The sequence below is a fragment of the Corvus cornix genome, chromosome 3 (genome assembly GCF_000738735.6).
Source record: "Corvus cornix cornix isolate S_Up_H32 chromosome 3, ASM73873v5, whole genome shotgun sequence".
NCBI lineage: Eukaryota > Metazoa > Chordata > Aves > Passeriformes > Corvidae > Corvus > Corvus cornix.
Genome location: NC_047056.1, coordinates 38,094,000 through 38,107,507, shown reverse-complemented (window position 1 = coordinate 38,107,507; position 13,508 = coordinate 38,094,000). Strand labels below are relative to the sequence as shown.

The window sequence follows — 13,508 nt, the reverse complement described above, 5'->3', positions numbered from 1 at the left end:
TTTTGTTCTTTTTTTAAAACAAGTTGGAATCACTGTACCCCCAACCTTCTGAATGCTAGCCTGAATTTAAAGAAGGTTACATAATTTCTGACTTGCACAAAGATTTTAGAAAGAGCCTACGTACAAAATCAAAGCTTTCTGTTCATATGTAGTGGTATATTCTAGTTTATTAACCAGTTATTGAGGCTGTGCAAATCCCATTCAAAGTAGCAGTGAACACATATAGGAGCACAGAGAGAACACCAGGCTTGGCTCTCCAGTGAAGCTTGAACTGCCGGGTCCCACCACAGCGGCAGAAGCAGCACATTTTCTAGCACACACTTCACATCATCTCACAAGAACCAACAGCCTTTTTATTCCAGGTCACATGTATACAAATCACAAGCTTCTCCAACTTCTGAATGCGTAAGTGTTTATTACAATAATTTAGTGACCACTTCAAGGCCGTTCTTCTGAAAGCACACAAAGAGCTAGCAGTAGCTAGTGAAATCATTACTTTGACAGTAACTAGAGACAAACTCTTTCCTGCTTATTTACACTATATTTGACAATTAACTGGCAGTGAAGAGCTAAGCTACTAAACCCCTGATTTCTAGAACAGCAGCTTAATAGTTAAAATAATAGGGAAATCCAACCCCTTTTTTCTTACTCATAATCCTCGTACAGCACGCCTCAAGTTCTGTAAAAACTGCAACAAATAACTAAGGCAACTCTTCATAAAGAATACATTGTCAAGTTATGAAACAAAGATTTCAATAACTAAGAAATGTTTTAAAAAGCCCTAAGCAATATAATTCTAAGATATATGCAGGTATTAATTCCACAGCTACTTACATGGCTTTGTGGAACAAAAGGACAGGACAATTCCTCTCAAAAATCTGTAATTCTGTGAGTCTCAAAAGAATCACTGTTTTTGGTGTGGGGAGAAGTATGCATGTACAAATATGTATACAGACACACATTTGTTTAATTTGGAAGAAAAATACAATACAAGGGGAGAGAGATGTCCTTGCGCCAGTGCAAATTCCTTAAACACTTTTCCCAGTACAGGTATTTTAACCCCACAGCAAAACAACTGCGTGAAAACTTGAAAAGAGAGAAAAGACATTTGTCTAAATATTCTGTTCTGAATAAGGACTTGCACTTAATTTTCTTAATGGAGCGTGGCACAATGAGGTTTATTTAGAGGCCCGTATGTTCTAAGCAGAATTGAAATAATAAAACTCCATTTGGAGAGCTTAATCTAATTAAGCATACAAAGAAAAGCCACAGAAATAGGCAAGTGTTAGCCCCATTTTTTGCTGTTCTGTACTTTCTTCCACTTTATATCACTTTAATGGGCAAATCCCTTACTTGGACCCTGCACTCCTCTATCGCAACAGAACCTCTAAATTCTATTAGGGAAGAATAACACAATTTCTTATTCTGTCACCAATCAATGAATATGGTTGGGGTAGTTGGGGGTAGATTTTGACAGGACTGTTCTTCCCAAGCAGTTTTTAGAAACACAGATGAATTCAAAACAGTTCCAGTTAAATGAAACCATTCTCTTTCAAAAGGTAAGCGTACAATGGAACTGAACACCCCATGGAGAGCACAGTATTGACAGGCAAGCAAACAGTTTTGCTTAAGAAGGGCAGAGAAAGGGGAGAGGACAGGACAACCAACCCTGATATAAAGACACTTCTGTAAGCAACAGAACTAGTTACACAGGTATGGGACAAACAGTAACTGAGACTAAGTACAGTCTCCAAAAGGTCTCTAAAGGGCCTCTAAGCATTCTGCAGCTGACTTTTAGCAACACACCAAGAGGAAAAAACATCATCCCAAGAACTACTTTCCTCCTAATATTCACTTCACAAGTGTCTCAGGACAGACAATACTGAATGAACACGATAATTAGGATCTTACATCTATGGTTTAGCAATCCAAACTAGTTTGGTATTTAACACAACCTTCTTCCACTCACACTCTCTGCAAATCAAGCCAAGTGGAACATACACTAATTCCCTGGTGTCCAAAGCAACTCAGCATGATCCAAGGGTAGCATCACATGAAATTTACACTTAAAGACAACCACAAGGATCAAAAAATAATTTAGGGACTAAAAAGATATACTTACATCTGGATATTCTTTTACAGGCACATATAGTTTCTCTTGTAACTGTACAATAGGTCCCACAGCATCTGGTAATTCTGCACTTCTCTTCTCCGTACTACCATTTAATGTGTCGTTATACATGTCTTTCCGTACTCTGCTAATTTCTGTGGGGGGGGAAAAACGTATATTAGCCATTAAATACAGTAACAGATTATAATCTCACATGACAATCTTCTCTATTATTTCCCAAATCTTAATGCCATTTTCTTCCTTGTGTCATGAACATCATAGTAGCTGAAAAATCTGCTCTGGTTTTGGTTTTTTCCTTCTGTTTTGTTTGGGGGTTTTCAGTTGTTTTTTTGGCTTTTTCTTTTAAATTGCAGCACCCATCCTTAAATGTCTTTCATGTCTGTAAATTTGCTGCCTACTCATCCTGTTTATGGAATTCAGCTATTGAAGTAAAAATTATGTGCAGCTCCTCAGAACACTTACAAGATTGTTCACATCATTTAAAAGGTGTATAAAAACAGCTCTTTTAAGGTTTTTTTTTAATAATAAGGCAGTTAGAAAGCAAAAAAAAATTAGAAATCTGCACCTAACATAAAAAATAGAAAAATGCATCTATACAGCACTTTTTGCTAGTTATGGGATTAACAACAGCACCTGGAAATTAAATGGAGCATCTTTCAGCAATGGGAAATAGGACAACTTAGCAGTGAGCGCAGTTCATGAGCACATGGTATGACAACAAACAGGTAGATATTGTTCTACTGACTACCCCCAGAGAGATAACAAAAGAATGAAGGCATGCTCTGGGCATGACCTGGGCAAGCTCTCTAAGCACTCAGAAGCCCTACTACTTCATTTCAAAGTAATGAAAAACTCCTCAACAGCACCAGGAAATGTCAAGGGTGGACTTCTAAGTACTGTTTCTACCATTTGCACATGTATTACTCATACCTTGAGGTATTTACTTGGAAGATGTAGTTCAGTAGTTATGAACAAGGTAGTTAAAAATGGATAATTTGATTCAAATCTACATTAGCATCACTAAAATCTAATAGTCCGAGAATGAACACAAAGCTTTCTTTTGTTTAGCCAAAAAAGACATTTAACACGAGGTTACATTTTATTTCTAAACCTGTTAAATGTTAAATGTGGTATTTAAATTGCTGCTATAAGAATAAGAAATTCCACATTTCATAACTTACAAAATCCCAAATAGTGTAAAAATGTTCTCAGTGAGTTTATTTCAATACTACAGAAGAATTACTTAAAATGAATGTATTAACCAAGTTTCAAACAAAAAACTAACATTTCAACAGGATAGTTCCCAAAGCATTAAGACTTACAATAGCATGGGCTGTAAACAAAGCCAGGTATCAGTAATTCCAGTCTTTCACTTAGAATTGCAACAGCTGCTTTCAAAACCTTCAGAATTAAACATGACACTGAAAACAGAAATCTTATGTTTTCATCTAAATACAGGAAGCCACAGAAAGAAGTAGTCTGCTGCTAGAGTTTCAAGTGACAAGAGATTAATATAACCTCTGTTTCATTATCAGTTTCTTCTCTGGCAAATGATTAATAGCTGAGATTTCACCACCTGAAAAGCTGTAGGGTGGGGGACAGTGTCAGAAAGGACGCATCTCTGAAACGCATACTCAGGAACAAGTTGTTTCTCGGCTGGAAACTGACACAGTCATGTGTACTGTATCATGATTTGGTAGTTAACACCTGTTTACAATGGGGAACACAAGTTTTGTCACCATATAATCATAGCTCAAGGAAAAAATCCTCATCTCCATCTACACTGGCAATTTTGGCTACGAGCACAAATTCCTCTGAACTACAAGCAGTATTTATACTGGCTTCAGTATATAAAGAAATTCTTTTGCACATCTCTGAACAAATATTACTATCTTTTGCCACACTTTGTTTCCTTTTCATTCTCTTCAGATTTTCCATTAATTTACACTACACTGAAACAAGCTACGCAGTCCACAGAAGTACTGAAGCATAAGTAGCAACATGGTTATTTTTATTTATAACTGGCAGCTACTGAGTAGCTGCACCAAAATTTTCCTTTCAAAATGTATCTTTCATGCAGAATATAATCATTAACATTAGGTATCATAGTTTTCACAGGAGAAAACAAACATTTATTTTAATCCTTCCCTTGCAAATAATCTTATGCCACATTCATGACACTTGAAAGCCAAACATTCAGAATACACACACACAGTATGAGAGCTGGCTTAAGGACTACCACTCAATTTTTGCTTGAGTGAAACCTAAGCTACCTCAAACTTTATAGAGTGAAGACATCTACCAACTCAGTGGAGTCGAAAACGCCACTACAGAACCAGACACCTGAACTTTAGTCTTCTTTGCATGCGTAGGTTTGTATTTCCTCTCACTACATTCAAGCCAGCAGTAACGGTAACAAACATCAGGACAGGGACAGTCAGCTCCTCAAGTGCTACCACTTCTTCTGCTTCTTGGCATTTTACCTTCTCTCGTCTTAGATACTTTCTCCAAGGCCTCAGACAAAACATTCAGAAGCAACAAATGAAATAACAGGCATATATTATATATTCCCGGTTTTCTTTAACTTCCGATCCGATCTCCAAACTCCCTTTCTGCACAACACGTCATCTATGAAACTCTCTCTCTCCACTTTTCTTAAATTTCACAGTACTGAAGGGCTACTCCTTAAATGATAAAATAGATCAAATCTCTAGTTCACCCATTCTCTCTCACTTCTATGAATTGAGTACAACCTATCTTCCTTCCTAAGGTATTAGTGCAGCTGACCAAAAGCATTCTCTCAAATGCACAACTCATGAAGTTATCTGCTTGATATGCCTCCTGGGTTTTTCCAGATTCTGCTGAATCCTTCTACACATCTGCAAGATTACTTTTTTTATTATGACTAACACCAGTTTTCTCACATACCTACCTCTTGTTTAATCACACCTCTGGTGTCTCAACAAGACTCCAAAGTATTGAATTTTGATGACATAATCTTTCCTTTTACAGTCTCCATTACAGCCAATTCAAGTTTCTAGTTTCTTGCGTATCTTGCAACTTTGCCACTCGCTTTAGGCTGTTTATGGGAGTTATGTGGCACTGTATTTTCAGCACCTCCCTCAAGCTTATCAGGAGTGAATAAGGTTTCCAAAAGCATCACCAGCAGAATGTCAGAGAAGATAAAAGCTCTGCTCTCCCAAGCTCTAGAAAGCACCATTTTATTCTGTTCTGAAATACTTTAAAATACCTAAAAACCTGAGGAGCAGTGCTGAAGTAGGAAGGTCAAATCCTCCATGCACACCTTTTTATTTTTTAGCATTGAATTCACACATCTTTAAAAAAAAAAAAAAAAAGAAGAAGTCAAGTAAACAATCTTTTCTTTAGATTTATTTCACATTTCTTACACACTACCAAGTAAGTCCTCCCTTGCCCAGAAGCTTCTTTGGTATGTCTCTCATGAAATCACACTGTTCAAGTTCATTTGTAAAGCTTTAGCTCCTTCCCATTTACAATTCTTTACTGATTCTTCCCTCTCACAGAAAGCCAACTGATTCAAAAATAAGGAAAGCTTTACTTTCAGAGTGAACATCTAAGTACAATTCTAGGTACTTTATCTTAACGCTGCAGTGGTAATTACATGGTGTAACACTCTAGGGATTTAAAAGAGTGTTAGTAAGGAGAGATACTTAATTATAATAGTAGATATGGCTTATAAAAAAAAGAAAGGCATACAGCAGCTTCCCCACACCTTTAAAACCTGTGAGTTCTGCCAATGCATTAATAGGTCTCTGAAAGGATACAAGTACCCATCTCTACTGTAGGTAAAAGCAGAAACTCATGAAGAATTTTGAAACCTACAATAATCACCTTTAACAATACCCTGGTCTGTACACTCTAAGTAATAAGTTTAGCAGTAAATAACAAATTTGTCTTGCTCACAGCAGGGTGAAATAAACACAGTGGAGAAAAAAACTTTAAAAAAAAAAAAAAAAAAAAGACAAACTGGTTTCAGTATCTTCATCTTGTTCCACCTTAATATGGTACGACCTAGTTAGCCATGACATGCATTCTGGTCCAGAGGACATTTTTCTTCCTCTGTCCCTGAAACTACACAAGTAATGTAATCTTCTGTTTCCTTTATCTACAGATCGTATTTTTCAATCTCTCTAATACCATTCTAAGAGATGTTTTGAAGCAGGATATCCTGTTTATACTGCTTACATCTGTCTACAGATATCCACTGGTTTGATTTCTTCATTAAAGTATTCCTTCCCCCTGAACACACAAAGAACGGTGTTCATGTGAGTGTTTGTCATCACATGAAAAACCACCAAGAAGTTACTCATTTTCAGCTGTCAATTATTCCTTCAGAGGAAGTAAGACTCCGCACATGCATTTAAGACTGCTGGGTTGCAACGTAAAATTGGTTTACATAAACCATTTTCTGCAAGAATATTCAAAATAGGAAATCACTGAAAAGATTCAAATCCTTCCTGTCCCACCACTTTGCAAATCACTTTCATCATCAGTGGCCACAGTTTTAGTGTTTCTCACCACGAAAACTTCTTCTAAAGTTTTATCTTTTGGAAGAGCAGCAGACTTAGTGTTTTTAAACCAATGCATTCCTCACTGTAGTTTAAGCTAGAACTAAGAATTTGAAGAACTGAAACAAATCTTCTGATGTTCCAGTTTAGCTGCATCCGTTTAAACAGAGTTAAACTGATGCCACTCTCAGCTTATGTTTCTCTCCTAGGACCATGTTAAGTCATCAACACACACAGAATTTCAAGCAACAGAAAGCAACAGAAGAGCACCTCAACTATCATTCATTGTTTTTACAATACACAGCAAGTAAGGGTGGAACAATCCAATAGCCAAAATCAGCAAGAGATAGAGAATTAATCAAAATGCTAACCACCATCTAGCAGCAGCAGGCATGCTTCCTTAACCAAGTGAAGTACCAGTCTTTCAAAGATTCTCAAGCACAAGCTAGTTTCCATATGAAAAAATAACAGTTAGGAGCAAATGTTTAAAGTTAAAAGTTTAAGAGTTATGGTAAGAAAAACAGGTATGTTCATACAGCTAAAAATCTACATGGTACTTGGACTCACTGAGCATCAGTTTCAGTTTTCTACTTTCTCAGGGAAATCAAGTTACGCCCAAAATACCACCAACACCAAAATTTTTACATGCAGAGTAATTTTATGTATTTTGACAGGCAAAAGTAATTCCTATCATTTTTTTTTCTTACAAAATATGACACTAAAATGAAGCACAAATAACACTTTCAGTATTTTACCAACATTTTGCAAAAAGTGAAAAATTCTAATATCTATCAGAGACCACTTTAGTGGGTCTACTCAAAAGCATGTGATTAGCATGCATTTGCACTTAGGGGGCAGGTGAGGAATTAACTGAATCAAATACCTTCTCATTCTTTCCTACTATGCAGTTTAATTTTTTTTTAATGCTATGTGTGAATGTGTGCAATAAGTTAATATTTTTATGAAGTGTTTTTATTGCACACAACTGTTGCTAGATCATCACTTCAGGCATTTGAGAGTTACTTTTAAGCAACAATTTTTTTTTTCCAGTCAGGTAAGTCTCTGAACTAGAAAAAAAGGGTTGCAGACACTCTAATTTACAGACATAAAATTACAACTTTGTAGGATCCAAATCCACTGAATACAGACCCATGATTTATACAGGCAGGCAACCAATTCCATGTGCCATTAAAGCATCACCCATCAATTAGACAACTGCAACTAGATACCAGTTTATTTTATATACTACACATTGTGTCAAACACCATCCAATAATATTGTAAAAAATATGGAAACTATATTAATGGAGAGAAAAAAAGAAGAAAAAGTAGGAAATTTATATACTGCTCTTACTTAAAATCTCTGAAGACAGGTGAATTATAATCTCTCTTGAAAGCATTCTAAAGACTAACACAAAGCTTGTACTCAAACTAGAACATGAGTAGTGTGCTGAGTTCATCCCCTGCACAGAAAGAATACTGTTGACACAGCACATACCAAATTTAAATACAACTTTTATGATAAAAAAATTTAAAGAAAAAACAAAGTGACATCACACCATTAACGGACTGGATCAAAAGACACTTAGTCTCTCAGAAGAACTAAAAAGAATGTCAAAGTACTCGACACCACCGAGAATATGGCACACAAGTCATTCAGGAGTATCACAAAAAATCCCAAAAGTGTTTGCATTTCAAATTTCAATTCATCTTTTAATGCTTTGGAAAAACTACAGGTTCATCTCCTTTGCTCCTCAGAGCCCAGTCTAACAGTACACTTTCAATGATTAAACTGTCAGTCCAATGACAAGTGGGCAGCACTTTCAGCAATTTGTCAGCACTCCTGGTGTCAAAATTCAGTCTTTTTTTTTTGCCATTAAGAGCCTGCAAAACTCCTCCTTTTGTGGGCAGTTGTAAGGTTTGTATCAAACTGACTTCAAAACCAAATAGAGCATAGTCATCTGTTCTCTTTGTATAAATGTCAACAGAAAGCTTTAAAGTGCTTTATTACTGGTGGAACATTGCAACTCATGTGTTTTCTAATCTAGCAGCTTTAGTATGCTTACTTGGCAAAGAAATAGCTGGTTTTATTCATCACAATTTTAACAATCTTCACTGTTAACACCAGTGCTGTTTGCTACTACTGCTGATGCAGCAGAAATAGCAATGCTAGCAAAAAACTAAGTCATTTTTAATATTGTGCCACATGGACTTGTATCCTGCATGCATCATCAGCACACGGTCTAAAACACTGGCAAGCGTTTACACTCCCCACCCCTGATATTAAATCAGTGACATGCCTGAGCATCAGGCAAACAAGATTCATAGCATCTTTCCTTCAGAAACCAACACAGAGTTAAAAAAAAAAAATAAATTAAACTTAGGATCAAGTAGAGCTGATCAAACAGGCCACTTCTGAAAAATTTTCATATATCAGCAATTTTGGTCTAGAGCATGACACTGAACTCTGACATAATTAACTGGCAATTTAAAACAGTCATGCGTTTGTTTCCACTTACTAAAACTTGCATTTGTGTTATTTAATATTATGGTATGTCAGAAAGGCCAGAGGAGGTCTGAAAAAGCCCATCAATCCTGCATTACAGCTGCCAGTGGCAATCTGCATTTGCTTAAAAAAAAACAATATAAAGGAGATTGCATACAGTCTCCTCATTTTCTTGGTAAGCTCCAAAAGCTGTACATTTGAGATGAAGTTCTTGTATTTGTCTCATCATATCCCAGCACTATGCTCCAGAAACCTAAATACCTTTTACACAAAAATCAGTTTATAAATTCCCAAGAGGATACTTTAAAGAACTTTTCAGCAGTCTACTCGGCATATTCAATTAACATAATACAGCAACTGACATACACTATCCATCCTCACCCAAATGAGCAGCACTGGAAAATGGAAAGTTTCTTGAGATGAGTAATTAGCTGATACAGAGAAAACTGTAAAACTAAACTGAAGTCCATCAGCACAGCACGACTGCAGAAGCAGATTTGGTGGCTCATATTGTATCAGGCTTAAATATTACCCTCTCAAAAACCTACTCTAGCTCCCTTTTGCAGCAATTTGCCCCTAAATACTTACAGAATCAAAGAAGCAATTAGGTTGGAAAAGTCCTCTGAGATCCAGTCTAATCTGTGACCAAACACACCAACATACCAACTTGACAACAGCACAAAGCGCGACGTCCAGTCTTTCTTTAAACTGTGTCCTCCTGTCCTGCCACTGGCTGCCTGGGAGAAGAGGCCGACGCCCACCGGGATACATCCTCTTTTCAGGGAGCTGTAAGGAGTGACAAGGTCTCCCTCAACCTCCTTTGCTCCAGGGCTAAACACCCCCAGCTCCTTCAGCGGATCCTCCTCTGGAACACTTGTGCTTCAGACCCTTCACCAGTTCCGCTGCCCTTCTCTGGACTCACTCCAGCTCCTCAAGTCCTTCCTTAGTTACAAGCAGCACAGCTAAATGTGCATCAAGCTTCTAGATCTATCCAGAGTTTTTATTTGTGTGTTTTTCTTTCCATACCCAGTAGCATAAATCAAATGTTTGGCAGGTAACCATAATTATAAACAACTTGAACACCTTAGATGTGGGATAATCTGCAGTAATACTACTTTGTATGAACTACTAATCATCCAGAAGATTAAAGAAAAGAGCCATCCATTCCTGTGAGATTTAAACAACAGTGTTACCTGGTGCTCTTTAAAAACATCAGCTTTACAGTATCAGCTCAGAGGTAAGTTCTATAGTTTTAGTTCCTCAGGTGGGTATTTTTTTACAAAAAATACGTTACCTGTTTACTGTCTTTTTTTTGAAATTGATCTTTGTGAACAATGCAGATTGACTGGTCTGCAATGGAACTTCTCTACCCACATACTATTCCATGCTCCCTTCACACCAGAATCAACTGCTGTCCACTTTCCACAGGTATCTTCCGCATATGAAATAAAGTGTATTTATGTTCAACAACAATGAAGTTATGTAATGGGAAGCTCTCCAGTTAAAGCCAGAAGAACATTCTCTCAAAATGTATACTGGGCGCTTCAGAACACAACTGACTTACTAATATCAGAATCACCTGGGTATCAGCACTGAAATCCCACACTATGCTATTCTGCCAGTATGTGCAAGAAGTGCCTGAAAGTAAGGGGCAAGACACTATTTTACAACCTTTGAAACAAAACTAACTAATTTAAACAAACTCCTGGCAGAGACCCTTCAAAATAATGAGTTTTGAAGTTTACTATAAAATATAAATCATGACTGAGTTACCTAAACTTTAGAATTGCTTATTCTTGGAACTGAGAAGTAAAAACTACTAAAAAGCCCCACTTGAAAATTAAACAGCAGCACCATTTTCTTTCCTGTATTCAAAGGTGCACTTTAAGACTCACCAATTTCAAAGAGCAACATGGAGCACATGCAGAGATATTCTCTCAGTCTTTGGGAACCATCCACAATGATCCTCCACAGTCAGCAATTACAAGAGAGCATTCCACTGGTTAATGTACTCTTTGACTTTTGTATGAAAGGAGTGAAGGAATTTTTTTTTTTACCTCCATGACCACCCAAAAATAATTACCTATTCACTAACACAGTAATGTTACGTGGGTCTTCTCTCTATTTTACTAATTGTTTTAGGGCTCAAGTAAATTTCATACATTCTTACATTACATACAAAGGCAACCTGAGGAAACACAAAACTTGGTCACTAATATAAAGTATTTCAGGAAATGCTGGGAAGTGAAGATGCATATCCTCCTGTGTTCTGCCAATTTTTCAGTTTTGTATGTCTTTCTATGTCACAAAACCGAATCTTCTACAGTTCATGCACACAGTGATCACTTGACACATTGAAAACCACTAGATATCCAGACCATACCCTACATGATTCATGAAATAAAAGGGAGGAAAAAAAATTAGTCATTATCAGCTGATTAGTTGTGATGTATTAACATTATGCATTATATAGTAATACTGCTACTTAGATGCTGATGGAAACACTTTATAACCATAAAAGCATGTATTTAGGCACTACAGATTTTGTATCCATGACATCTAAACAAACTGTTGGTTACCAACTGAAGAATTTACCTAATACTGGAAGATACGAAACACCAAAATGTGAGAAAGCAAGCATACCTACACATAATTGACTTAGTTACAAAGAGAACATCTCTAATTCTAACCTGCTAGCATGTCAAAACAAAGCTATTCCAGTACTTTTAAGAAACATCTCTCTCTATGTATTCCTGAAGTACAATTTCATAAGAGGCCAACCTGACAGCTTTCATCACTTCAACTGGAATCTAATCCATTTGAATAGGACTGACTAGTGCCTCTCATTCCCAATTTACTTTTTCTTAGCTGATCGCATACAACAGTAACACAATCCCACTTTTATACACACTGCTCCCCATCACACGGTATTGTTGTAAACGCTGCCCTACCTGACTCTGTCAGCATTTTATTCACAAGACTAAGAAAGTAACTATTTTTGCTTGACAAGTACCAGCACTGACTGGTTAGTCATCTACAACACTAAATACATTAACTATTGCACTGCTCTGATATAAATTATATTATGAACATGCACTGTGCAACTTCAAATTAACTTTTAAGTATTAGAAGATTTCCCTGAGTTAGTCAGTACATAAACAAGATCTGTACTTAATCACAATCTCTACTTAACCAAATACATAACCAACACCATAGCTTAAGAAATTTGACAACACAGCTGACCAAACTACAACCCTAAATTAAGCATTAGCTAACTGTGTTAGAAGATTATACACATCCAACACACCTGAAAACTCTTGAGTTGGATATAGAATAGCAAAACACATAATCATGCAGGAAAACACTCCAAAATTTAGTTCTAGAATAAATATTCCATCCAGACACATCAGTCCATTTTTATTACTATGCCAAGTTTAACTAAAGAAATTTGGTTAAAACATGGCAGGGAAGTTGGAACTAGATGATCTTGAAGGTCCCTCCAACCAGAACCATTCTATGACTTTATGAAATGGGTACTCCTAGAAAAGCTCTATAAGCTAAAACAAAGTGACAATAGCTGTGCCAAAAGCAGAACTGATTAAAAGGAGGTTGTCAAAACATGAGTAAAAAATCTATTACAAACAACACATGCTAATAGGAACAGTTTTTACCTTAATGCAAATTATAATTTATTATACAAACACCACCAGGGACAACTATGACTAGTAAAAAATTTAAGTAACGTTATTGAATATTTTAAGCAAGGTGTTGAAAGGAGTTAAAAAATGCTTGTATTTATGCGAGGTAATACATACAGAAAAAAACACTTAAAAATTATGACTGAGTTCCTCTATTAAAACTGTTAAACAACTTCTATATCACGTTGAAGTGATTAAGATAACCAGTCAACTTTGAAAAGGTGATCATTTTTCATCAGTGTAGAAAAAAAAAACCAGTGTGCTTGAATTCACTACAAATACATACACCTGAATAATCTTCTAAATGATAAATATACCTATGTAAACATGGTTCTCCAGGGAAGTGAAACCTGGCAACAATCAAACAAAATCTTACACACGACTGAGACCTAAATTCAAGGTTCAAAAGTAGGCTCTTGGCAATTGTAATTTTTAATAAAGGTATTTTTTCAGACTTGAACATTAAATGAAGTGACATATTAGTACACTAATCTAACTGTTATCCATCCTTTTGTACCATACATTAGTTCAGCCATCTGACTCAACACATTACCAACCAGCAGGAAATCAGCAAGGCAACTAACTCTTTCTAAACATGCAGAGCCAGCAAAACTTTAAAGAATCCAC

General features: G+C 36.4%; 1 protein-coding gene across 10 annotated transcripts in view; it reads right to left on the bottom strand.

Annotated features, from left to right (window-relative positions):
• Positions 1-13,508, bottom strand: part of QKI (QKI, KH domain containing RNA binding) — a 156,347-nt gene that overhangs the window by 117,369 nt on the left and 25,470 nt on the right. For all 10 annotated transcript variants that reach the window (XM_039569235.1, XM_039569236.1, XM_039569237.1 and 7 more), the window contains exon 2: positions 2,123-2,265. In XM_039569235.1, coding sequence (XP_039425169.1) covers positions 2,123-2,265 — 143 coding nt within the window. The remainder of the gene's footprint in view (positions 1-2,122; positions 2,266-13,508) is intronic.